The 26,698-nt window shown below is 39.7% G+C and overlaps 1 protein-coding gene across 1 annotated transcript; it reads left to right on the top strand.

Annotated features, from left to right (window-relative positions):
• The first annotated feature begins 15,942 nt into the window (after positions 1 to 15,942).
• On the top strand, positions 15,943 to 22,951 carry LOC113720886 (uncharacterized). The gene is made up of 2 exons (XM_072067084.1): positions 15,943 to 17,495; positions 22,807 to 22,951. The coding sequence occupies exons 1-2, from the start codon at positions 15,943 to 15,945 to the stop codon at positions 22,949 to 22,951; spliced, it is 1,698 nt and encodes a 565-aa protein (XP_071923185.1).
• Positions 22,952 to 26,698: the final 3,747 nt, after the last annotated feature.

Raw genomic sequence — 26,698 nt, 5'->3', positions numbered from 1 at the left:
TGAATTGGGCTGAGTTGAGGAAAAAATGAAGCCATGAATGGCTGGAATATAGCGAAATACAAAGGGCATGCTGTCCAAAATTTTAGGGCTACGCGATTCCTTTGAGTTGGGTTGATTTTGAGTAGAAATGAAAGGTTTTGAGGTCGTTTTTACCCTTGGCACCAATTGTTACTTATTTTCACTCCCAAGTTCTATTTTGCCTTGCATTAGTAGTTATTGAATAGGTACGATTCATAATCAAGTCTCGCATGACTTGTTGCTTAACTGTTTTACCTGTACCTGCAATATGTGACTTGAATGACTGTAACACCTGCTTAATTCTGGACGAGACGAGGGTGTACTTCATCACACTCGTCTCTCTTGCTTATTTGTCGAGCCACTGTATGTGCTTGTACTTGTTACTTGAACCTGTTACTCGTTCTCTTGCCCGGATGACTGTTTACTGTATAAACTGAAAATTGTTACTGTGCTTGACCTGATGTCGTTTGGAGGTGTATCCAACGACCTTCTTGTTAACCTTGAGCTCAAAACTTCATGGGGAATTAATTGAATCGAGCCAGCAAGGGCTTGGTCGAGGAAATTGACAAACCATGGGAACTGTTCCTGGGGAATTTTTGGGCATTGGAGACTCTGGATTCCCGGCATACTCGAGTATTACCATTCTTGTTTCTGTTTGGCGTTCGGGCCCGGCAAGGGGTATGTTTGGTGAACGGGATTTGGCGTTCTAAGAGGGGTCTACGGACATGGCTGGAAAAATATGAATCAAAGTTAGAAAAGTTCCACCAACTTCACAACCCATGAAATTTGCCATAGAATCTACCACAAACAAGCATTAAATCTACTAAAATGCAAGTTAAAAGTGAAGAGATGGTTTCTAAACATGATTACCTTTAAACTCTATGAAAAGAGCAACCATAAGCTTCCTTGTCTCCCCAACTTTCTCCACCAAAAGTCTTCTTCCTTCCTTAGAGTCACTTTCTGTGGTTTGGATTATAAGCTTAGGATGAAATCTTGAAGATTCAAGCAAGGGTTGAAGTTGTAGTATGAAGTGCTCTTCCTTGTTTTTCCTCTCACCATTTTCGGTCAAGACAAGGAGAAATGGAGTATCTTGGTCGGCCAAAACAAGAACAAAATGAAGACATCTTGGTCAAATTTTTGTTTTAGGAAAGTTAAAACAAGTTGGTCAAAGTCCAACTTCCATAGGTGTCATGACACTTGTTTTTTTCTAGACTTTTCTCTCATTTCTTTTGGTCAAATATTGTGGCTGATTTAAGAGATATTTTTAGGGTTAATTAACTGAAATGAAGTGAGAACGTTAAGGTAATAAAGTAGTGGTCAAGTGGTTTATTCCATCGGTAGAGAACGGTACCCGTCGGTTCCAACCATTTTTCCTTAACTAGCACGTACTAGGGTTTTAACTTATGATTCACTAACTTATTATTATCACTTCTAATCACATACTTTCTTTTATATAAAACTCACTCTTAATCACCAAATTTAGTACACAGTCTATACCGATTAATCACACTACCAAAATGCACCAAAACACGCCAAAAATACTAGTATGCACAAAAACCCCTAACTTATGCCACTTCTTTAGAAAAATCATAACTTGAATTTAAAAATAAAAAATTCATACAACTTGGCACGTTAAAAACTAGACTTCAAATACTAATAATCTTTAGAAGACACCTCAAAGAAATTCAGCTCATAAGTTGGTCCAAATTTGCCAATTTTCTGGAATTTATAGAGATTGAATCAAATTCTGAATTTTACACCGTAGGAACCCCTATGAATCTAGTTTCAAACACAACAAACGGAACTCAATTCCAACTTTCCTGTACGAAGTTATAGCCAATTTCCCAAAGCTGCGCAGGGCCTCCTGCGAAAATTTCTAGATTTTCAAACAATTTGAGATTATGAAACTTTTCTTAACAAAATTCACTCCCTTGGCTCAAATTCAACCATTAAAAGAACCAAGAATCTAAGATAAGTGAGTTCACATAAGGGCTATAAAGACAAGTAAAATTTCGGGGTCTCACACTCTCTCCCCTTAAAAAGAATTTCGTCCTCGAAATTCGAACCTTTGCTCGCACAAAACTTGATGCTACAGGATTTTCCTCCAATTTTCAAGTCGTTTTTTCTCACTTATAGTGCTACCCCAAACTTACCTAAGTGCAATCAAGATACAGCCCCTTATTCTACTGCTCTCCACTATTTGGTACTCAAGTACAAGAGTCCATAATAAGATAATTCTCATCTCGAGCCGGCCGGTCCCAAGAGTAAATCACCACATTTGAGATTCCTACCCGACATACCTATCTAATTTCCCCAAGTATTAAGATAAAGAGCTTATACCTATAAATTCGTGATTCACAGCTTAAACTCAAGAAAAGTATCTAATCATTTACACTTTTCACGTAATCGGGACCATAATACCACTTGGCCCAAGTTCACCCCGCGCAGAGACCACGCGAAGTGGCTCTGATACCACCTGTGACGACCCCACCTCCCCCTAGGGCATACCCCAGGATTTGGCGGACCGCCTGCCCAGCTCTCGCCAGGACTCGTTCACTCTTAACAAATAAAATAAGATATAACCTCAAGAATAAATGAAATAACAGTTCCCAAACTTGGAACGTGTACTTACATTCATTTATTTCCCAAACATTCATACAATCCAAAATATAACAAAAGTTGTAAATTCCAGATACATTCAACCCTAACCAAGCACTAGCGCGAGTACAATCCCAAAATTTAAAAAAAAAAAAACTAGACTATGCTAGCTTATACCAGTCTCACGCCTAGCTCGTACCGCCTGTAAGGAAAACAAATGGCGTGGAATGAACTAAAAGCCCAGTGAGGTTCCCAAACAAGTAATCAGGTATAGAAATCAGGGAAACGTTACATTTAACAATTTGCACCTTTTGCACAGTAATATCCAGTCATTCAAGGAATAAACACTCAATCTTTGGAAGCATACGTGCTCACTTGGAGCCATTCATTGAAGTCATTCATTCATTCATTCGCCAATCATTTTCCTTATCCCTCCGACATTAGAAAAATATTTGCAAGTGAAAACTCCTCCAGTTCTTGACATTCATTCATTGATTTCATTTTTCGCCACTAGCCAATTCACTGGCCAGTTCTCCACCAGACTTCGCGGTCATACTCGAGTATACCAAAACACTGTCTCAGAGCTCGGTAGCCTGAGATAAGACGGAAATACCCAGACTGGTCTAGGTAGGAGTTCAGCGAACAGGGTTGTCATTTCACCCAATCTGACCGTGAATTTTCACCATGATCCTTACCGAATTAGATTTTGGCCAAAACATGAAAGTTGTAGCCAATGGTATAAAATAGTTACCTAAAAAATATCAGCTCGATCCTAGCACTGTAACTTGTGAAATGACCGAAATACCCTTGACTGTCCATGAAACCTGTTTCGCGCCCAGATTTCTATTTTAAATAGTTTTCCATTTTTGACCATGAAAATGCATGATTTGGCCTTGGAGGTCTTCATAAGAAATGTAGGGTTGTGTTTTGGCTTCGAAACACCATAATATACACTTCAATCGGACTTCGGTAGCCTGAGTTATTGCTGTTTAACAATTGTGCGGTTAGCCAACCTGTTTGTGAGATTCTGGTTTCGTATATTTCAAATTTGACCTAGTTAGGGTGAGAACTGGACTGAGTTGCCTTCATCAAAGTTGTAACCCTATGTCTTAGCTTCACAACGGTATAAATTTCACCCCAATCCGATAAACGTAGCTTCGATTGTATCCGTTACGCAAAAATACATCAAATCTGTCATTTGCTAAACCTTTTCCGCACATGTCGTTAGCTTGATTTTGTATTTGTATGACTTGGAGCCTATGGAATGGCTAGTGAAATGAGATGAATTGATGTTGTTTGTAGGTTGTAAATGAAGCATTTATGGGGAAATACTGTCCGAACTTTGAGTATGTATGATTGCTTTGAGTATGTGATTTAGGGCTTGGACTCGGATAAGGTAATGATATATGATGGATGATTTCTGAGCCGTGGAGGTGAGTGACCCTAAACTGTTTCCACAGTACTTTTGAAATGTTTCTTGCATTATTTACTCGACTGCATATCATGCGTGCTTGCATGTGAGTTCATGACAAGTTTTGGCTTTACTGAGTTCTTGGGGAGTCTTGTGCTGGACACCAACGTCTCCACCCTGTTTATGGTTCATGTTCATGTTTATCTGGAGCTCAAAAAGGGGCTCCCTCTCTCTGTTTACTGTTATACGGTCAAGGATCTATTTGAGCGTTGGGTGTTTAAGTGCAATGATTTCACTGGCTCACCAGAGCAAATATCCGTACATTTGATTTCAGAATCATGACATCATCGAAATGCATTATTGTGAAAGATATTTGATTACTGGTTTTATTTGGTTACTCATTGAGCTTTTAGCTCACCCCAAAACTATTTTATTCCCCTCCACAGGGCTCGAGGCGAAGGAAGTGCTTGTAGTACTTATTCATGTGGCTGGATGGATTATCTCCTGTATAGTTTGAGTTTTCGATTTCTCTTGTGTAATAGTTGGATTTGTATGAATGTTTGGACTTGAATGGATGTATGTGTACGTTCCACGCTTGGGAATTGTTTCCGCTTCGTTTATGACATGTAATTATTGGAGAATTTGATGTATATTTGTGATTTATCTCGTAATTTATTTGAGGACTGTAGTGAACGATTGAGTTCCGGCGAGAGCTGGGCAGGCGGTCCGCCGAACCCTTTGGTTCGCCTTAGGGGAAGGTGGGGCTGTCACAGTTGGTATCAGAGCTTAGGCTTCAGATTCCTGTAGTGTATCCTAGGCTTGAAGTTTAGGATGCCGGACTGTGGGTTTGGTTTGAAATATCAGTGATTCTTACGGGATGTCTTGACTTGATTGGTACAAGATGGAATGTTGAGGACGACATTCTTCTAAGGAGGGGAGTTTGTGACGCCCCGAAAGAATGGGTGCGAGAACCCGAAAATTTTCTAATTTTCTAGGGTTTATTTTTTTTAATCGCCCGCCTTTTCTACATTTTCTTTATTATAAAAATTCCCCAGATAAAGTTTATGAGTAAATATAGTTTTAAGATGATTTTTTAGTATCGGGGAGTTTTTAAGAAATAAGGAGTGTATATTGGACGTGGGACCCGCTAGTGCGGTAAATGCGATATATTTTTGATAACTTGTTGGAGTTTTGTATTAAGTGATATTATTTTACAAGGTGCTCAGAGATAATTAGAAGTTACCTATATGGATTAGTGTTAGAGAGACAAAGAGATAAGCTTAAGCAAGCAATGTGACAAGTGTCACTTTGTGATTGGGTTGGACTTTGACCTTTGGACCAACTTTACCAATATATCAAAAATTGACCAAAATCATCTTCATTCTTCATGCTTCTTGGCTGAACACATTGAGAGAGAAAAGAGAGAAAACCTTTCATTTGGTCACTTCAATTCTTGTCCAAATCTTGAGTTCCAACCGATTAAATTGCAAACCACTCCATAAAACTTGCTAGCTAAGGAAGATTGAAGCTCTTGGTGGAGTTGTTTTGGAAGAAAAACCCCAAAGCCATCACCTTTCTTGATATTTGAAGGTATCATGTCTAGCCATCCTTTCTTTGTTCTTGATTACGTTAAATTAATGACTTGTGATGGCTAAAGAGATGTTTTTGTGGAAGATTAGCACTTCAATGCATGAATTGCAGTTTAGGGTTTTAATTTTTCCTATTCTGCCCGGCCCTGTTACCCCTAGTTAGAGGCCGAATTGGCTTTAGTACAAAACATGAAAGTTGTAGAGAATGATGTTTTCTAGTTGTCGGCAAAGTTTCAGCCCAATCCGTGCTCGGTAGCCTGAGATAAGACGGAAATACCCAGACTGGTCTAGGTAGGAGTTCAGCGAACAGGGTTGTCATTTCACCCAATCTGACCGTGAATTTTCACCATGATCCTTACCGAATTAGATTTTGGCCAAAACATTAAAGTTGTAGCCAATGGTATAAACTAGTCTCCTGAAAAATATCAGCTCGATCCTAGCACTGTAGCTTTCGAAATGACCGAAATACCCTTGACTGTCCATGAAACCTGTTTCGCGCCCAGATTTCTGTTTTCGTATAGTTTTCCATTTTTGACCTTGAAAATGCATGATTTGGCCTTGGAGGTCTTCATAAGAAATGTAGGGTTGTGTTTTGGATTCGAAACACCATAAGATACACTTCAATCGGACTTCGGTAGCCTGAGTTATTGCTGTTTAACAATTGTGCGGTTAGCCAACCTGTTTGTGAGATTCTGGTTTCGTATATTTCAAATTTGACCTAGTTAGGGTGAGAACTGGACTGAGTTGCCTTCATCAAAGTTGTAACCCTATGTCTTAGCTTCATAACGGTATAAATTTCACCCCAATCCGATAAACGTGTAGACACCAAATTTTTAAATAATTTGTATGTTGCATCTAATTCATGATTTTGTTTTAGATTGTCTGCATTTTAGTTGTTACCTTTTTATTTGTCTTTTATTTGCTAATTATTTGTCATATTAATTTTGTTCACGTTTTAGTTTTAGTTTTAGTTTTAAGTTTTAACGTAAAATTTGTGAAAAAAGAAAAGAAAAGAAAAGAGGAAATTGATGAAAAATGGAAAATTGTGCTTTGTGGATTCTAGTTTATTTAGATTTAGTTTCTATTCAATAAATTAAATTAAAAAAAAAATCAAAAAATCACAATTCTATTTCTGCCGGCTCCATTTTCCACTTCTCAACCTAGCACCTTCCATTGTTATTGCCGACTCCACTCCACTCCACTCCACTCCCAATACCTCAATATATACATCCCACTACGCTATATCATTGCCAGTTCACTACAATCATGATCACTCACCATAACATTTTATTTTTTCAATTGTTCCTATGCCGGGAGCTGTGAAGTGATCAGCTTCTTTGGAAATAACGACGAGAGAGAGAGAGGTGAGGACTTAGCTTATCTTCCAGCCTCACTTCAAGACCAACCGAGAGAGGGAGAGAGAGAACCGAGAGTCAAACTTCCTCCAATCCAGCCGCAAGTTTGAGCCAGGGAGAGGGAGAGTTGCGGACTGCAATTCTGGACAGCCGAGAGTGGAGGATTTGCAGCTGCTAGTCGTGTGTTTTAGGCTTCAAGCTAAGGTAATTTCTGAACTTAGATGAGTTGTTTATGGGTTGATGAAGCTGACTATAAGCATGCATGTGGGATTGTGTGGTTAGATGATAGATTAAATCATAGAAAAATCTGTTTGAGAAGGAAGTGAAGCTGCCGAGAGCTTGAGCTGGAAGTTTCGGTTTTTAATTTGCTAGCTGTGATGATCTGAGCTTAATTTTGGACTCAACCTGATAGATAGTTTCTTATTTGATGTTGCATGTGAACTACGTGGCCTGAATTTCGGTTGCATGGCTGGAAATTTTAATGGAAGTTGATGGATTGCTGAAACAATTTTTCCAGTTTAGCCGTTGAAGTTGTTTTGGAAATTGCATGGGTATTTTAGCATGAAATTTGCTGGAAAGTGGTTGATTTTCACTTGGTTAGGTGTTTGACTAATTAAAATTAGATGATTAAGCTTTGCAGGAAGTTTATTGGTCCGGCTAAGCAAAAAAAAAAAAAAAAAAATGAAATAGTGAACGGCTACATGCAAGTTCATCCAAGGATGGCGAACAGAATTTCTGGATTTGTGGATGTTTATAGTTGCTGTCCGAACTTGATCTGAACTAGAAATGATAGTAATTTCATTAAGTAGCCTTGCATGTTAGTTTTGGGTACTTAACACAATGATTTAACCGAGGTAAATTCGGATTCATGCCCAAGTACTTGCTGGAAAATGCATTTCAACTTGCCAAATCAGTTTTATATGTTCCAGATTTTTCAACTTGCTGAACGTATTTTATTTGTATTTGCACTGGATTTTGCTCAGTTTTTTTTTTCTATTTGTTTGGATGATGGTTTGCTGCCTAGTTTAAAGCCTTGTGTTTGGATTTGATTGTGTTTGAAAGCTGGATTTTGTAAAGTGCCGAATTGCAGAAAGCTTGCTGCGTTTTTTTTCTGTTTCATTCTTGTGCTGTTTAGTTTTCTTTCTACCTTTGATGATTAGCTCCATTTTCTTGTTTCAATGCTACAATGAAGTTACAAGTTTAGTTGGTGATTGGTAGTTAAAACTCTGATATATGGTGAACACATTTGTATGTTGAAATGCAAGAAAAGCTGCGGCTGAAGGTGCACAAAGCCAGATTTGCTTCTTTTATTATTGATGGATAATGAATTTCCTTCCTTTGTTGATGATCAAAACCAGATTTGCCATCTTAATCTTGCACCCAAAATTTCATGTTTTAAATTGGGTCAATAATTTCTGGGTTGATGAATTTGTTTGCATGATAAAAATGCGAAAGATTGCGGCTGGAAATTGCTGCTGCACTTTGTTTTTTTTAGCAGTCACCGAACTATATTTTGCTTGTTTGAGCATGTTAAATGGTTTATGTCTTGGGGTATACTAGTGGGTAACATGCGATATTTGCCTCATTATGTTTTGATTTGAGCTCATGGATGGTCTGTACAAAGAGTAAGCTACAAATTTGCAGCAGATTATAAGAAAGTTTTTTTTTTCATTTTTCTTCGCATGAGAGGCTGCCAGAATTTGTATTTGGAGTTGTTGGCCTGTTGAGTTACGCTTGTCTTTGATTTAATGTTGAAGCTTGGATCGATTGGCTGAATTTTTAATTGTGCTAGGAGTGCATTTGAGCAACTCGGTAATGCAGCAATTCACCAAAACTGGTTTAGTTGTCTACCTTGCTAGTTTTCAGTTTTTGCAGCATGAAATAGGAAGAACAAGTCAAAGTTGCTGGATTTTGTTTTAGCATTTGAATATTCTTGTTTTCTGGATTTTTGCGTTCCGAAGAGGGGGAAGAATGTTTGATCTCCTTACAAGTTTTTTTTTGTTTGTTGGATTGTGTTTGCATGGTAGAATGGAAAGAAGCCACGGCTGGAAATGAAATTTGTTGCAGAGAAAGTTTCTTCTACGTGATTGCATGGCTTTTGCATGAAAATGACTTTCAAAAATCGCACTCCAACCCCTTGGCTTCCATCTAATGCTTCCATGGCCCAATTAATTGGAAACTTAATTAATTTTGTCCTCCTAACATGCCATTTCCTCTTTAATACATCTTGATTTGTTTTGGGTAGATACTTAAGGGATTGTAGAATGAATTTGAAGGGTCTAATAATTTCTTTTTCCTAGACTTGTAGTTAATTTGATTTTTTTTGGATTCTTTGGCATTTGGTTGTTTAGCTACTAGTAAATTGCTCCTCGTTTACCTTTTTGTGAATTTTCTAGTTTGATTTGGTAAGTTTCACCTTAGATTCTTAATTTTATTTTATGTTTTTTTAGTTCCTTAGTGTTTATAATAGTAATAAATTGGCCCTTTAGACCTCTTTAATTTTTTTCCAATTGGGTTTTTGTTTGTCTTAATTGGTTAAGTACGAGTAGTTTACTTTCCTTGGAATGCTTCGAGTGATTCAATTTGACGGTTGTTTCCATTTTCTTTTAATTTTTCTCAATTAAAGTGGTACCTTGACCTTTTTATTGTTTTGAAGCCATTTTTCTTTCATTTGGTCACCATTCAAAGGGGGCGGTATATTTTCTTTTATCCCTTTTTGTATCTCTTCTATGTGATCCAACGTGTTACGTGGAAATTACATGACTATTTGCTTTCATTGCCTTTCTTTAGTTCTTTCATTTCATTTACTTTTGCTTTTATTTAAGTTCTTCTTTATGGGGTATGTGTACACCTCTTGGCTTGTAATAGATAGGGCTTGGAGGAGCATTCAATGAAGACCTATCGAAGACGTGTGCCTAGCTAGCAAATGTAATAGTTAGGGCTTTAATTGCCTATGTGTTATGTGTTACTTGCTTTAATTAGGTTCTTGCATCTAGTTGAGCATGCTAAGTGTTATGTGCTATGTGTTTATAAGTGTTTGGCATGTCTACTCGCTTTCCATGGTCATGAATGAATGTGATGGACGAATGTACGTTTCCACTAGTCCAACGCTAGTCGGAATTCATAGAATGGGCTAGTCCAACGCTAGACCCTTAGGGATTTCCCCTCGTTAGTACATGTTTGCATGTTCATTACATGTCATGCATTCTTTTAGTTTTATCATTTTGCATGCCCCTCGACCCCCTTTTCCCTCCATTTTAGGATTTTTGCATTTCATGCTAGTTATAGGGTTCATTTGCTTGAGAGTCCCCTTAAATATGGGATATAGACGAGTGTGGCTTTTTCTAAGCCTTAGCACGCTTGTATTCCCTCTATAAAAGGGTAAATTGAGTCACGATTTAGGTCTCCCCGTACCCAATATGCATGCGTTCCCTAGGCTCATGCATTCTAAATCCACTCTATCATTACACTTTCACTTTTCATTCCATTTGCACACATACACCTTTTATCCCTTCACTTGCACACGAACACTTTTGTTCCATTTTGCACACGTGCACCTTTATGTTTCTTCACTTGCACACGAACACTTTTATCATCACTTGCACACATGCACTTCATATTATCATTTCACATACCGTACCTTGCCCACTCACGTGCACATTTTCCTTTACATATTTATTGTTTTTTTATTACTTTTTCAAAACTCATGTCCTCACATTGCATACATGCATTCCATTCATTTGCATCCCACTCGCATTATTCGTGACTTCTTCAAAGGATCGTCATTGGGCTTCACAATTAATGTGATTGGCACCACTCAACCTTTGAAGAGAAATTTCCCCCAATACCCCTAGGTCTAGGGTTTGCATTCATGTAGTACATCCAAATGTAATAAATTCTTTGATTAAAACAAGAAAATCTTTGATTAAATCAAGCAACTAGCCTTGGCTAGGTCGAAGGGGTGCCTTGGATTTTATCCTTGCCTTCCCCTTCGTCAAATGTGACTCCCGAACCTTTTTCGTTGGTTTACGTGGACTAGGAGTCGTTTAAAAGGGGTTTCTTACTACTTTTTCCTATTTTTCTTTAAAAATTCATTTTTAGGTGACTTGGTACACCTTAACTCATTACCAAGTGGCGACTCCGATTTTTTATTTCAAAAAACCCTTTTTAAACTATAATTTTGGGTCAAATCGTCGCATTCTCAAACCCCCATTTAGACCCATTTTTCTTTTAAATCACAATTCATTTTCCAAATCACAAATTGAATCAAAAAATACATTTTTAAACCATTTATTTATTTTATCAAAAAATGGGGCGCGACAGTTGGCGACTCCACTGGGGACATTCGAGAGTCCGAGCAATTTTGATTTAATCAATCTTTTTCTTCTTTTAATCTTTTCATATATCACATTTGGGTGTTTAGGATTGCATTTTTCCTTTTATTAGGATTTTTGCATTTCACGCGTATCCAACTACTCCCTCACTCACGAATGTATGATTGGTTGATTGGATGTATGTTTACTTGCTTACCTCGCGCTCGCATTGCATTTGGGGGGGTGTGTCACCTTAGAGCCTCGCGTTGGTTCTTGATCCCTCCCCTCCAAACGAGCACTAGCATACGCGCATACGCTTTAATTATTTTTACCCTTCATTTATTTTTCTTTTAGTGGCTTGTCACGCCACTCCACCCTATTAGGATTTTAGGCGACCCACTTGGACATGTGATCGTATCACGACGTGTGCGTAGCATGATCCGAGGGGTCACTCGATCTTCCGCTTTAAACTTTAGGTTGATAACCTATTAGTTTTTAGTCGAAGGTTGAGGATTTTTTTTAGATTTGCCCAGACGGGTAGCCGTAACACGACGTGTGCGTAGCAACGCCTGGGGAATCGCTCGAGCCACCGACAAGGAACCTTGGGAGTGATGACCCTTGGTTTCCAAGTCTGAAGGCTCGGGGACCTATGACTTATTGAGTCTAGATGCATTAGTGAACCCTAACCTCATGCATCCATTTTAGCTTGCCTAGGGTAGAGTCGACCTTACCCTATTAGGGACACTATTCACGAGGGGAGGGGTCCAACCCCTTTCTTCTTTTTATTGCTTTATTCCCTTGTGTTGATTTCGTTGTTACAATGTGTTATGTGTATTTATCGGACTGAGCTAACTTTTCTTGGTTTTGTGCCCCCATTGCATTCACAAACATTAGCAAATAAGAGGTCTGGCATGATCCTCTTTTAGGACCTACCCTTATAGATAGGCTATTGCACGTTTAGAAATTTCGGTATATTTTGTTCATAAATTAATGTCATACCATTTTAGGCTTACCCTGGCAAACAAAGGGCTCCTTAGGTCACGTCTCATTTCAAATCGCATTTTTCCCTGCTTTGATAAGAATGGCATCATGCATAAGCCTTAGAAAGGGAATGCCACTTAGGGAATCCCGCATTAGGGACAAGCCAACCTAAATCCCATGGGTATTTAACTCAATTTTTGGGATTTGCACGTTTAAATTCCTGTTAACCAGAGAAATGGGACCTGTAGGTAAGGTATTTAACTCCGGTTTTGGTTTCTAGATGGAGAGCCCTCGCCGAGTGCAACAGATGTTAGTAGTGCCGCCGGAGGTACAAAGATGGCCCACGTTACTCTCACCCAATGAGGTTAACCAAATAGCCGATCGATTAGGACACATCGGGGATTTCAAGGACATTAAGTCCGATGGATATTTGGTAGAAGCTTTGGTGCATCTATGGGACCCCATTTGTTCTGCTTTTAGACTTGGAAAAAGGGAGATGACCATAACAATTGAGGAAATCGCTGGATTTCTCAATTTGCCGATTCAAGGAACTGCCGTGGTATTGCCGCTAGTATCTAACAAAGCTGAATTTTGCCGTTTCACTGGGTTAAAGGAATCAGTACTACAAGGGGCAGACCAAAATATAGAGGCGAAGTTCTTATTTGATCGATTTGCGCTAAGAGATGGTTTTGAGAGGCATCAAGGGGATTTCTCGTTTACTTCCAAGGAAACGTGGGATCGAAAGAGAGTCTGGGTATACGGTTTAGTCATGACGGGAACCTACTTTTTTCCTAGGAAAGACAAAAAGATAGCCTTCAAGCTCACTAGAATCCTGTATGACTTGTTTCTCGGAATTAATGATAGGCCGTGTTCCATTATTCCTACCATTTTGGCCGACATCTTCATAGCCTGCACTACCTGTCAGAAAGGGAAAAAGTTCTTTTGTGGTTCAAATTTGATCTTACATATATGGGGAATGGAGCATTTCATGAGACGATCGGCTATTTCATCGAGTCTACCAATGTCCGCATACAACTGGATAACCACGCATCACAAGAGAATTAACAGAGACAATCTGCCGTGTAATGCATCTGAGTTTGTGGATTTCTTGAAGAACGTGACCGATCAAAATATTAGATGGGTGTTGGATTGGACCGATTGTACTAAACCCGTTCTTCGCACTCAGGCATCCGAATTCATTCTCCTACTGGGTACTCAAGGGATTACCGCGTACGCCCCAAAAAGGTTTCTCAGACAATTAGGGCGTGTCCAAGAAATACCACCCGTAATTGACATGAGCGAAGTCACCATTATTTTTAACTGGGGAATGTGTCCAAATCAAATCCCTATGAAAGATCGGATTATTGACGCCTGGGTGACGCTATCCGATGACGTGAGTTTTAGATACATCCCGGAGCTCAAGCAGAAGGGTTTGACGACTTCACAATACGAAGACTGGGTAGGAGGATCCGCTGCGCAAGAAATTCAAGATGAGCCAGCTGAGGAGGTGAAAAGGTTAAAGGCCATTGTCGAAGCAAAAGATAGGGAAATTCTGCAGTTAAGTAAGTCTGCCGAAGCATACAAAGGGATGGCCGAGCAAAACAAGCAATTGTATGAAAATGAACAAGGAAAGCGTCAAGAGCTGAAAAGGAAATGTGCAGAATTATATGACCAAACTGAATGTGTTAGAATTTCATATGCTAGGGAAACAAAGGACTCTGTATTAGATAGGTTCAGAAGTTTTGGTAATCTTGTACGGAATCGTCTTCGTGACATGATGTAAATATTGGCAAGTTTATCAATGAAAATGACTTTTCTTTTGCTCTTATTTTGGATTATTGTCAAAAACAGGTTTGTATTACGGGTCCCATTTCGAAGGTGTTGCATCATGCTAGGCCTACCCTTGGCACAAAAAGGGCCCCCCAAATAAGACATGCATCCGAATTGTTTGAATAATTACTAACTCATGTCTTTTTCTTTTTTCTCTTTTTTTGAATAAATTGCAGAAATTCAGTAATCATTGATTTATCTAAAGAAGTCTTTTGCATTCTCAGGTAAATTTCAAAATAGCTTTTCGGAAAAGCCCCATTATTACGCGATCCCGAAGTAAAGCCCAAAGGAATCGTGTAGACATGAGTACTCAACCAGAATCATCTGATAAGGCCGTCGCAACTACCCAGCCGGAAGCTGCAAGTCCTGGGGTTCAGTTGACAGAGTTACTCACAAAATTTGGGGAAATGGCATCGGAAATGGCCGCTCAGAAGAAGTTGATTGATGAGCTCGTTAGTAGCGGAGTGCAACCTGAACCTGTACCCGCCACACAAACACAATCCGAACCATTTGTTATTCCTCCATTTCAAACTACGTTTGAGGGAACTGTAAACCCGCAATATGCTTTTACTCAAAATCCTCCTTTCTACCCTCCTTATGGTCAAGGATTTCAGCCTCAAGACAATCCGACCCTGCATTTGAACCCACCAGTTTTTTATCAGACTACCGCGGAGCCCGTGGTGCCGGAGCACACTTTTCAAAATAAGCCAGAAATGGGAGAGTCGTCTGCCCAGATTGATATGAAGTTACTTAAACGCTTGGATCGTTTTGATGAATTTATTCGGAAAAGCCAAGGTTTAAGCAAACAAGGGGTGTTGGATTATGATGATTTGTGCCTATTTCCGAACGTACAACTACCGGTGGGGTTCAAGACCCCTAAGTTCAACAAATATGATGGAACGGGTAACCCTAAGACGCACCTGCGTTTGTTTGCTAACAAGTTGGGCAAGCCAGTGGATGACGAGAATTTGCCGTTGAGATTATTTCCAGAAAGCTTAGAAGGGGATGCTCTCGATTGGTATTCCAACCTAAAGCCAGAGGAAGTGAAGACCTGGCTCGATCTGTCCAATGCCTTCATCAGACAATATGAGTATAACTGTGAGCTGGCACCAACCCGAACTACTTTGGAAGGAACGAAGAGGCGACCATCTGAAGATCATAAGACATATGCCAAGAGATGGAGAAAGATAGCTGCGAAAGTGGAGCCTCCGATGACCGAGGATGAAATTATTCGCACATTCATAAAGGCGCATGATCCTCCATATTTCGAAGAAATTTTCCGTATGACTGGTTGTTCATTTGCTGCCATTGTGAATAAATTGGAAGAGTTTGATGACTTTGTAAGAGCCGGGAAAATTGTCAACGTCTCTGCTCTCAAATCCCAGTTGGATGCTTTACAAGGTCAAGGAAGCAATGTGAAAAAGCCGCCGTTCAAAAAGAAGGAGGGGGATGCAACCTTTATTTGGAACCAAAACCCTTCACCCCGACCCCGATACCAACACAATCCAACCTACCAACCACATTACCCTTACTACTCAAACCCGCATCCTGTATATACCACCAACATCCACCACCCTCGACCTCGCCCAAGTTATCCTAACCCACTTTCAGCCCCTTTTCAAATTTCCCAACCAAATCCACCTCAAAACCGACCTCGCCCTCCATATAACCTAAGATTTCCTCCACCAAATAGACCTGTTTACAACCATCCTCAACCTCCTGAACCTTACAACCGACCACCTAGCCGTACATTCACCAATTTAGGCAGGCCTCTGGACCAATTGTATGACCAGTTGAAGGCCGCCGGGAAAATTAGTACAGTACCCCCTCCTACCTACCCATATGGCATGCCCGCGTGGTATAATCCACAAGCTGTCTGTGCTTATCATTCTGGGGCCCCCGGACATGCCACCTTTGATTGCAAGGCGCTTAAGCATAAAATCCAAGATATGGTTGAAGCCGGGGAGATTGTAATCCGGAAAAGGGAGGCGCAAGGGCCGAACGTAAATAGGAACCCTTTACCGGAACATGCCAATATCATTGGGGTTATTCTGGATGATACGGAGTATGTGGAACCGGTCAAAGAATTGACAAGGGAAGCTGAAGTGTTTGGGGTCACAGACCAACCCTTTGTCATAGAATTGCCATTTGAAGAGGACGAAAAGCCCTTTGTTTTGGATCTCACGCCAGCGGAGAGTGAGGCTTTGGAGCCAGTAATCATCGAATTCCCGAAGCAGGAGCCTGTTCTGAGTCTGCAACAAGTGCCATGGAATTACAATGAACCTACTGTACAGATTGGGGAAAAGTCAATCGCGAAGGAAGAAGTGTCAGTGGTCACCAGATCAGGGAAAATCGTAAGTCCATTTGAAGCTACCATTCCGATTCAAGCAAATAATTCCGAGCCACCCGCCAAACCAACAATCACTGAGAAGGAAGCCTTGGATTTTCTTAAAAGGCTCCAGAGAAGTGAATACAATGTGATTGAGAAGCTAAGCAAGTCACCTGCCCAGATATCCATGTTGGATTTACTTTTTTCTTCAGATGTGCATAGGGATGCGTTGATCGAGGTATTGACTAAAGCTCAAATCCCTAGGGACATTTCTGTTGATAATTTTTCGCACGTGGTTGGGAGTGTGTTATTCACCAAGCAAATTACTTTTTCTGACGATGAATTGCCGGCGGAAGGCATTGGACATAACAAGGCCCTGTACATAGTTGTTAGGTGCAATGGGAAAAGGCTGCCGAAGGTTTTGATTGATAATGGATCCGCGCTTAATATCTGTCCTTGGAGCACCTTGGAAAAGCTGGGATTGCAAGACATCAAGCTGAGGCCTTCAGGGACCATAGTTCGAGGTTTTGATGGAGCACAAAGAGAGCCAATAGGAGAAGTGGATTTAGTAGTTGAAATGGGACCCGCCCAGTTTCAAATAACCTGCCAAGTCATGCACTTTCCTAGTGTTTACAACGTTTTGCTTGGCAGGCCATGGATTCACAAGTCTGGGGCGGTGCCTTCTTCATTACATCAGTTGTTGAAATTTGTAGTAAATGACAAGCTGATAACTATATTTGCCGAAGAGGATTGCCTTGTAATCATCGATTCCGAGTCCAAAGAAGAGGGTAGCCGAAGCTCCACAGTGACCCCTCATAGCACATCTGATATTGTCTCCGTCAGTTGGATAACAAAGGAGGAGCAAGCTCTATCAAGGGCCAGTGTCATGATGGCTAAGGAGATGATCCGTGGAGGCTATGAATTTGACAAAGGGCTGGGACGAGATCTGCAAGGAATTTTAAAGCCAGTGGAGATTGTGGAGAAAAATGATTCGTTTGGTTTGGGTTTCCGACCGACTGCTAAGGATATCAGAGAAATGAAGGAGCGCAAGAAAGCGGAGAAAGAAGGAAGGCAAAGGGCTCTTGACATTCCACCCCTGCATTATACTTTCCCACGACCAGCCGAGGTGATCATGTCAGAAATCAACCCAGTTGACGAAATTGAAGCTAGTTTGGCCCAATTGTTCGTTGGGGCAACATTTGAAGATAGTGTTCCAGGCGAAGCTGAATTTCCTGACATCCCCGAAGGATCAATTCCCAATTGGACAGCCGAGTTCCTGCCCGTTCGGAAGGAGTTTCGGTAAACTGAAAGGGGTTTATCATTCATGTGAATTCATGAAAAGTTGCATCTGTAAATAGCCAATGAAAACAATTTTACTTTTTGACTAACATTTTCGCATGTAAATATTGTTAAGTTTTCATTTCCATTTGCTTTCAATCAAAGGTTTTATGAAAATGTACAAGTTGTTCTTGTCATGTTGTTTTGTTTATTCATTTGTTTATATCTTCGTTGTATTGCTTGACCATTTGTTTGTTGTATGCTTATTTGCTTATTATCCCACATTCATTAATTCTTTCAGATGGCCAAAAATAAAATTATTTGACCCTTTGGATATCACAATTCTGGAATTCAATAACGGCAATCTCTATATCACTCATGACTTGGAGGTCTGTGAATCCGAACTCCAAAGCGAGAGTGATAATGAGGAGGTATTCGATTCTTTTGCAAAGGACCTTGAACAATATGAGGAAAAACCAAAACCGAACCTGGAAGAAACAGAAAAGGTTAACATTGGCACTGAGGATGAAGTTAAGGAGGTGCAAATTAGTATTCATTTGAATGAGAGGCAGAAAAAGGAGATGCTTGAATTTTTGACTATGTTCCAAGATGTCTTTGCATGGTCCTATGATGATATGACTGGCATTTCAACTGACGTGGTAGTGCATAGGTTACCCACAGACCCTTCTTTTCCACCCGTAAAGCAAAAACCCAGAAAGTTCAAACCCGATATGAGCCTCAAAATAAAAGAGCAAATTGAAAAACAACTCAAAACCAACATTATCATTGTTTCCCATTACCCAATTTGGCTTTCAAATCCAGTCCCTGTTCCAAAAAAGAATGGAGAGGTGCGAGTTTGCGTTGATTATAGAGACCTTAATAAAGCCAGTCCTAAAGATGATTTCCCTCTACCAAACATTCACATTCTCTTAGACAATACTGCCGGACATGAGATTGAATCCTTTTGCGATTGTTTTGCTGGCTACCACCAAATTTTGATGGCAGAAGAGGATAGGGAGAAAACTGCTTTCATTACCCCTTGGGGTACCTTTTGCTACCGAGTCATGCCTTTCGGTTTAAAGAATGCAGGAGCAACGTATCAGAGGACCATGACAACCTTATTTCATGATATGATCCACCGGGAGATGGAGGTCTACGTGGATGACATCATAATCAAGTCTAAGAGGGCAGAGGACCATTTGGTTGATTTGAAGAAGTTATTCGAAAGATTGCGGAAGTACAATTTGAAGTTAAATCCTGCGAAATGCGCCTTTGGAGCACCTGCGGGTAAGCTGTTGGGATTCATTGTTAGCAAGAAGGGCATAGAAATAGATCCGGCGAAAATCAAAGCAATTCGAGATATGCCAGTGCCGAAAACTCAGAAGGACGTGAAAAGCTTCTTAGGGAAGATCAATTTCATTGGGAGGTTCATCGGCCAACTAACTGCCACATGCGAGCCGTTGTTCAAATTATTGAGAAAGAATGTGCCGTTGTATTGGAATGAGGAGTGCCAACAGGCTTTCGACAAGATTAAAGATTATTTGTTGCATCCACCAGTTTTAGTGCCACCCAAACTGGGCCGACCTTTGATTATGTATTTATCTGTACTCGATGGAGCAGTAGGGTGTGTTCTAGGTCAGCACGATGACTCTGGGAGGAAAGAACAAGCCATTTACTATCTAAGTAAGAAGTTCACACAGTACGAAGCTAATTATTCATTCATTGAGAAAAGCTGTTGTGCATTGGCCTGGGCGGCTCAAAAGTTGAGACACTACTTGTTGAGCCATACCACTTATCTTATTTCCCGATCTGATCCTCTGAAGTTTCTTTTGGAGAAGCCGATGTTAACCGGACGCCTGGCCAAATGGCAGATAATTCTATCAGAGTTCGACATTGTTTTCACTTCACAAAAGGCGGTCAAGGGGCAAGCTATAGCTGATCATCTGGCGGAAAATCCAAGGGATGATGATTATCAGCCACTTCATACTTATTTCCCTGATGAGAAAGTTTTATTCGTAGGCGCTACAGATGATATGAGTGAACAAAGCCCTGAATGGAGGCTTTTCTTCGATGGAGCTTCGAATTCCCTCGGAGTTGGAATTGGAGCTGTTCTGGTTTCACCCGAAGGGAAACATTACCCTGCCGCTGCCAAATTGCAATTTGCCTGCACAAACAACATGGCTGAATATGAAGCTTGCATTTTTGGTCTCAAAATGGCTTTGGAAATGGAAATCAAAGAGTTGATAGCTTTCAGCGATTCAGATTTGCTTGTACATCAAACCTTGAAACAGTGGATAACCAAAGATTCAAAAATTCTGCCCTACCATTGCAGTCTGCTTACTCTGGCCAAGCAATTTCGAAATTTGGAGTTCAGACATCTTCCACGTGCCCGAAACGCATTTGCCGATGCTTTGGCCACTTTAGCTTCTATGATCCAATATCCTGATGAATTGAGGATCGAGCCAATTCCGATTCAACTTCAAGACAAACCTGCCCACTGTTGGGTTGTAGACAAGTCCTCCGACAATGTTCCGTGGTATAATGATCTTAAGGAGTTTCTCAAAACAGGATCTTACCCTCTGCATGCTAAGACAAAGGACAAGAATTTTCTGCGTAGAATGGCTTCAAAATTTTTCTTAAATGGAGAAGTGTTATACAAAAGAACCTCAGATTTGAACCTTTTAAGGTGCATTGATGAGGATGAAGCTCAATATATGATGAAAGAAGTGCATAGTGGCGTTTGTGGACCTCACATGAATGGCCATTTGCTAGCGAAGAAAATCATGAGAACCGGATACTTCTGGCTTACTATGGAGCATGATTGTATAGATTTTGTCCGGGGATGTATAAAATGCCAAATGCACGGTGACATTATACGCGCTCCACCCACTGAACTGCATAGCATGACCGCCCCATGGCCCTGTTCAATGTGGGGTATGGACGTGATTGGTACAATCGATCCTCCCGCTTCAAATGGACATCGATTTATATTGGTGGCGATCGAGTACTTTACCAAATGGGTTGAAGCAGAGTCATTCAAACATGTCACGAAGAAGGTAGTGGCCAATTTCCTGAGAGATCACATCATCTGTCGCTTTGGAGTACCCGAAACGCTTATCACGGACAATGCCAAGAATCTGAACAATGACATGGTAGATGGACTATGTGAGCAGTTCAAAATCAAACACCGCAATTCTGCCATTTATAGGCCTCAGATGAATGGAGCTGTAGAAGCCGCAAATAAGAATCTGAAGAAAATTATCCGCAAAATGACAGAAAAGCATCGCGATTGGCATGAAAAGTTGCCTTATGCATTGATGGCGTACCGGACTTCTATTCGGACATCGACTGGGGCAACGCCATATTCACTTATGTATGGGATGGAAGCTGTATTACCAGCTGAGGTTGAAATTCCGTCGCTACGAATCCTTATGGAAGCTAAATTGGAGGAGGCCGATTGGATCAAGCAGCGCCATGAGCAATTGACTTTGATAGATGAGAAGCGATTCAATGCTATCTGTCATGGGCAATGCTATCAAAAACGTGTGGCCCGAGCTTACAACAAAAAAGTCCATCGGCGGGCATTTGAAGAAGGTGATAAGGTACTGAAGCGAATTTTGTCAATGCAAGATGAAGCTAAAGGCAAGTTCGCTCCAAATTGGCAAGGGCCGTTCATTATCCAAAAGGTATTACCTGGCGGAGCTCTTATTTTGGCGGAAATGGATGGACGGGTTTTCCCTCAACCCATCAACTCAGATATGTGCAAAAAGTTTTTCATTTGATCATGCAAATTTTCTTTAGAAATTCATGCAAATGGCGAAATGCAAGTCAGGCCATCTTCTTTTACACTAAAAACATTTTATCTCTACTTGTCCCCTTTGAGCCATCAGAATTGACAAATTTCGTTTGATAACCCTTGAGAATTGCAAACCCCACACTGGGGTAAATTTGTTTCGAAAAAAAAAAAAAGAAAAAAAAGAAGAAAACCCTATACTGGGGCAAATTTAGTTTTCAAAGAAAAATGCAAAAAGTGAGGAAAATACAATGAAAAATGCAAAGAGAGAAAATCTGATCAAACTGGGGCAAATTTTCCTCAGTTTCGGAGTTGTTTTCAAAAGGGTGCAATCTCAAGTTATTTCACCCCTCGTATCAAATCTGCTTTCAAGCCTTAACCTTTCTTGAAAAACACCCCACCGGACTTCATTACAAAAGCCCAAAGTCCTGGTTTTCATCACTTGCTGCATTTCTATTAGGAAATTTGTTAATCAACTGGCAGGTGATGTCTATAATGCTTTCGCCTAATCTCACAAGGGAAATGCATTCTACTGATGCCAGAAATCTTCAATTCATATTTCTGAGTCGATAATGGTCGAGATATTTCATGGTTCTCTAGGTGAAAACCCGAAAGGGCGCCTCGAAAGAAAAAAGAAAGAAAAAAAAAAAACAACAAAAAGGGTGGGGGCAACCTTGGTGAAAACCCGAAAGGGCGCCAAGGTAGGTTTTCTCAACAGACAAGCTCAAGAAGGAACAGCCGGTGACCTGGTTCATTTGGGGTTTTCCTCATATTTGTGATACTTCTGCCAATATCGGATTCCGAAGAGAAAATATCCAAAGTTTTGAATATGATATTCGTTGGTTAAATTTTTTTTTGTTCTTTACAAATATTCTTTTGCAAAATGTATCTTTATAAACCTCTTGGTTATTCTCAAATTATTTGTGTATGAATGCTTATGATTGTCTACATTCTTTTGCATGCTCATCTTTGCCTAACATAGGAAATCATCTTGCATATACATTGATTTTTATATGACTAATTTTCATGCATCATTCTTTCACCATTAAATTCAAATGAATGATAAACCCTGAGGTTTGTGCAAAGATAGGGGATTCAATCATCAGTTACAGGGAGTAACATACAACAAAGCTACCACCTGGATTGGGTGACGTGGTAAATCTGCATTTTATCAGTCTCAGAAATTGAAAGGTTTAAGCTAGACACCGCGGAACAGAGGCAAAAGTGTCACAAGACTCATGTCTACACGATTCTCAAGGCAAATCGGATCAAATGATGGTGGCAAGTCCATTGTTTCTTCTTTTCTTGCAGGAACATTGCATTTACAAACAAGAACAACCACTTTCCTCTTCGCACCAAAATCAATGTTAGAAACAACTCCCCAGAAGGCAAAGACGAAGTGATAATGTTATTAGTAAAGTTTGACCATAAGAAGCAACCTCGGCCACCGTTCTAGCTACGGAGATCAAATTTCCTCGTGGTACAAAAAAGTTGGAACCTTTCCCAGGTAAAAATTCAATTCATTGTTTAAGTCTCCTCAGTGCAATCCCGTTTTAAATTCCTGTTCGGGCCAGTCCCGTTTTAAATTCCTTGTTCGGGTCAGTCCCGTTTTAAATTCCTGTTCGGGTCAGTCCCGTTTTAAATTCCGTTTTAAATTCCTGTTCGGGCCAGTCCCGTTTTAAATCCTTATTCGGGTCAGTCCCGTTTTAAATTCCTGTTCGGGTCAGTCCCGTTTTAAATCCTTATTCGGGTCAGTCCCGTTTTAAATTCCTGTTCGGGCCAGTCCCGTTTTAAATTCCTGTTCGGGTCAGTCCCGTTTTAAATTCCTTGTTCGGGTCAGTCCCGTTTTAAATTCCTTGTTCGGGTCAGTCCCGTTTTTAAAATTCCTGTCCGTTCAAATCATTTTGCAGCCGAATAACACAGGTAAGTATTTGGCGTCTACTTCTTTGTCTCAAGTTTTTTCAAAACTCAAACAAAGAGGGGCAAACTGTAGACACCAAATTTTTAAATAATTTGTATGTTGCATCTAATTCATGATTTTGTTTTAGATTGACTGCATTTTAGTTGTTACCTTTTTATTTGTCTTTTATTTGCTAATTATTTGTCATATTAATTTTGTTCACGTTTTAGTTTTAGTTTTAGTTTTAAGAGAGAGAACCGAGAGTCAAACTTCCTCCAATCCAGCCGCAAGTTTGAGCCAGGGAGAGGGAGAGTTGCGGACTGCAATTCTGGACAGCCGAGAGTGGAGGATTTGCAGCTGCTAGTCGTGTGTTTTAGGCTTCAAGCTAAGGTAATTTCTGAACTTAGATGAGTTGTTTATGGGTTGATGAAGCTGACTATAAGCATGCATGTGGGATTGTGTGGTTAGATGATAGATTAAATCATAGAAAAATCTGTTTGAGAAGGAAGTGAAGCTGCCGAGAGCTTGAGCTGGAAGTTTCGGTTTTTAATTTGCTAGCTGTGATGATCTGAGCTTAATTTTGGACTCAACCTGATAGATAGTTTCTTATTTGATGTTGCATGTGAACTACGTGGCCTGAATTTCGGTTGCATGGCTGGAAATTTTAATGGAAGTTGATGGATTGCTGAAACAATTTTTCCAGTTTAGCCGTTGAAGTTGTTTTGGAAATTGCATGGGTATTTTAGCATGAAATTTGCTGGAAAGTGGTTGATTTTCACTTGGTTAGGTGTTTGACTAATTAAAATTAGATGATTAAGCTTTGCAGGAAGTTTATTGGTCCGGCTAAAAAAAAATGAAATAGTGAACGGCTACATGCAAGTTCATCCAAGGATGGCGAACAGAATTTCTGGATTTGTGGATGTTTATAGTTGCTGTCCGAACTTGATCTGAACTAGAAATGATAGTAATTTCATTAAGTAGCCTTGCATGTTAGTTTTGGGTACTTAACACAATGATTTAACCGAGGTAAATTCGGATTCATGCCCAAGTACTTGCTGGAAAATGCATTTCAACTTGCCAAATCAGTTTTATATGTTCCAGATTTTTCAACTTGCTGAACGTATTTTATTTGTATTTGCACTGGATTTTGCTCAGTTTTTTTTTCTATTTGTTTGGATGATGGTTTGCTGCCTAGTTTAAAGCCTTGTGTTTGGATTTGATTGTGTTTGAAAGCTGGATTTTGTAAAGTGCCGAATTGCAGAAAGCTTGCTGCGTTTTTTTTCTGTTTCATTCTTGTGCTGTTTAGTTTTCTTTCTACCTTTGATGATTAGCTCCATTTTCTTGTTTCAATGCTACAATGAAGTTACAAGTTTAGTTGGTGATTGGTAGTTAAAACTCTGATATATGGTGAACACATTTGTATGTTGAAATGCAAGAAAAGCTGCGGCTGAAGGTGCACAAAGCCAGATTTGCTTCTTTTATTATTGATGGATAATGAATTTCCTTCCTTTGTTGATGATCAAAACCAGATTTGCCATCTTAATCTTGCACCCAAAATTTCATGTTTTAAATTGGGTCAATAATTTCTGGGTTGATGAATTTGTTTGCATGATAAAAATGCGAAAGATTGCGGCTGGAAATTGCTGCTGCACTTTGTTTTTTTTAGCAGTCACCGAACTATATTTTGCTTGTTTGAGCATGTTAAATGGTTTATGTCTTGGGGTATACTAGTGGGTAACATGCGATATTTGCCTCATTATGTTTTGATTTGAGCTCATAGATGGTCTGTACAAAGAGTAAGCTACAAAATTGCAGCAGATTATAAGAAAGTTTTTTTCATTTTTCTTCGCATGAGAGGCTGCCAGAATTTGTATTTGGAGCTGTTGGCCTGTTGAGTTATGCTTGTCTTTGGTTTTAACGTTGAAGCTTGGATCGATTGGCTGAATTTTTAATTGTGTTAGGAGTGCATTTGAGCAACTCGGTAATGCAGCAATTCACCAAAACTGGTTTAGTTGTCTACCTTGCTAGTTTTCAGTTTTTGCAGCATGAAATAGGAAGAACAAGTCAAAGTTGCTGGATTTTGTTTTAGCATTTGAATATTCTTGTTTTCTGGATTTTTGCGTTCCGAAGAGGGGGAAGAATGTTTGATCTCCTTACAAGTTTTTTTTTGTTTGTTGGATTGTGTTTGCATGGTAGAATGGAAAGAAGCCACGGCTGGAAATGAAATTTGTTGCAGAGAAAGTTTCTTCTACGTGATTGCATGGCTTTTGCATGAAAATGACTTTCAAAAATCGCACTCCAACCCCTTGGCTTCCATCTAATGCTTCCATGGCCCAATTAATTGGAAACTTAATTAATTTTGTCCTCCTAACATGCCATTTCCTCTTTAATACATCTTGATTTGTTTTGGGTAGATACTTAAGGGATTGTAGAATGAATTTGAAGGGTCTAATAATTTCTTTTTCCTAGACTTGTAGTTAATTTGATTTTTTTTGAATTCTTTGGCATTTGGTTGTTTAGCTACTAGTAAATTGCTCCTCGTTTACCTTTTTGTGAATTTTCTAGTTTGATTTGGTAAGTTTCACCTTAGATTCTTAATTTTATTTTATGTTTTTTTAGTTCCTTAGTGTTTATAATAGTAATAAATTGGCCCTTTAGACCTCTTTAATTTTTTTCCAATTGGGTTTTTGTTTGTCTTAATTGGTTAAGTACGAGTAGTTTACTTTCCTTGGAATGCTTCGAGTGATTCAATTTGACGGTTGTTTCCATTTTCTTTTAATTTTTCTCAATTAAAGTGGTACCTTGACCTTTTTATTGTTTTGAAGCCATTTTTCTTTCATTTGGTCACCATTCAAAGGGGGCGGTATATTTTCTTTTATCCCTTTTTGTATCTCTTCTATGTGATCCAACGTGTTACGTGGAAATTACGTGACTATTTGCTTTCATTGCCTTTCTTTAGTTCTTTCATTTCATTTACTTTTGCTTTTATTTAAGTTCTTCTTTATGGGGTATGTGTACACCTCTCGGCCTGTAATAGATAGGGCTTGGAGGAGCATTCAATGAAGACCTATCGAAGACGTGTGCCTAGCTAGCAAATGTAATAGTTAGGGCTTTAATTGCCTATGTGTTATGTGTTACTTGCTTTAATTAGGTTCTTGCATCTAGTTGAGCATGCTAAGTGTTATGTGCTATGTGTTTATAAGTGTTTGGCATGTCTACTCGCTTTCCATGGTCATGAATGAATGTGATGGACGAATGTACGTTTCCACTAGTCCAACGCTAGTCGGAATTCATAGAATGGGC

Source organism: Coffea arabica, chromosome 10e, assembly GCF_036785885.1.
Source record: "Coffea arabica cultivar ET-39 chromosome 10e, Coffea Arabica ET-39 HiFi, whole genome shotgun sequence".
NCBI lineage: Eukaryota > Viridiplantae > Streptophyta > Magnoliopsida > Gentianales > Rubiaceae > Coffea > Coffea arabica.
The sequence above is the reverse complement of the archived record's forward strand: the minus strand, read 5'-3'. Positions and strand labels throughout refer to the sequence as shown.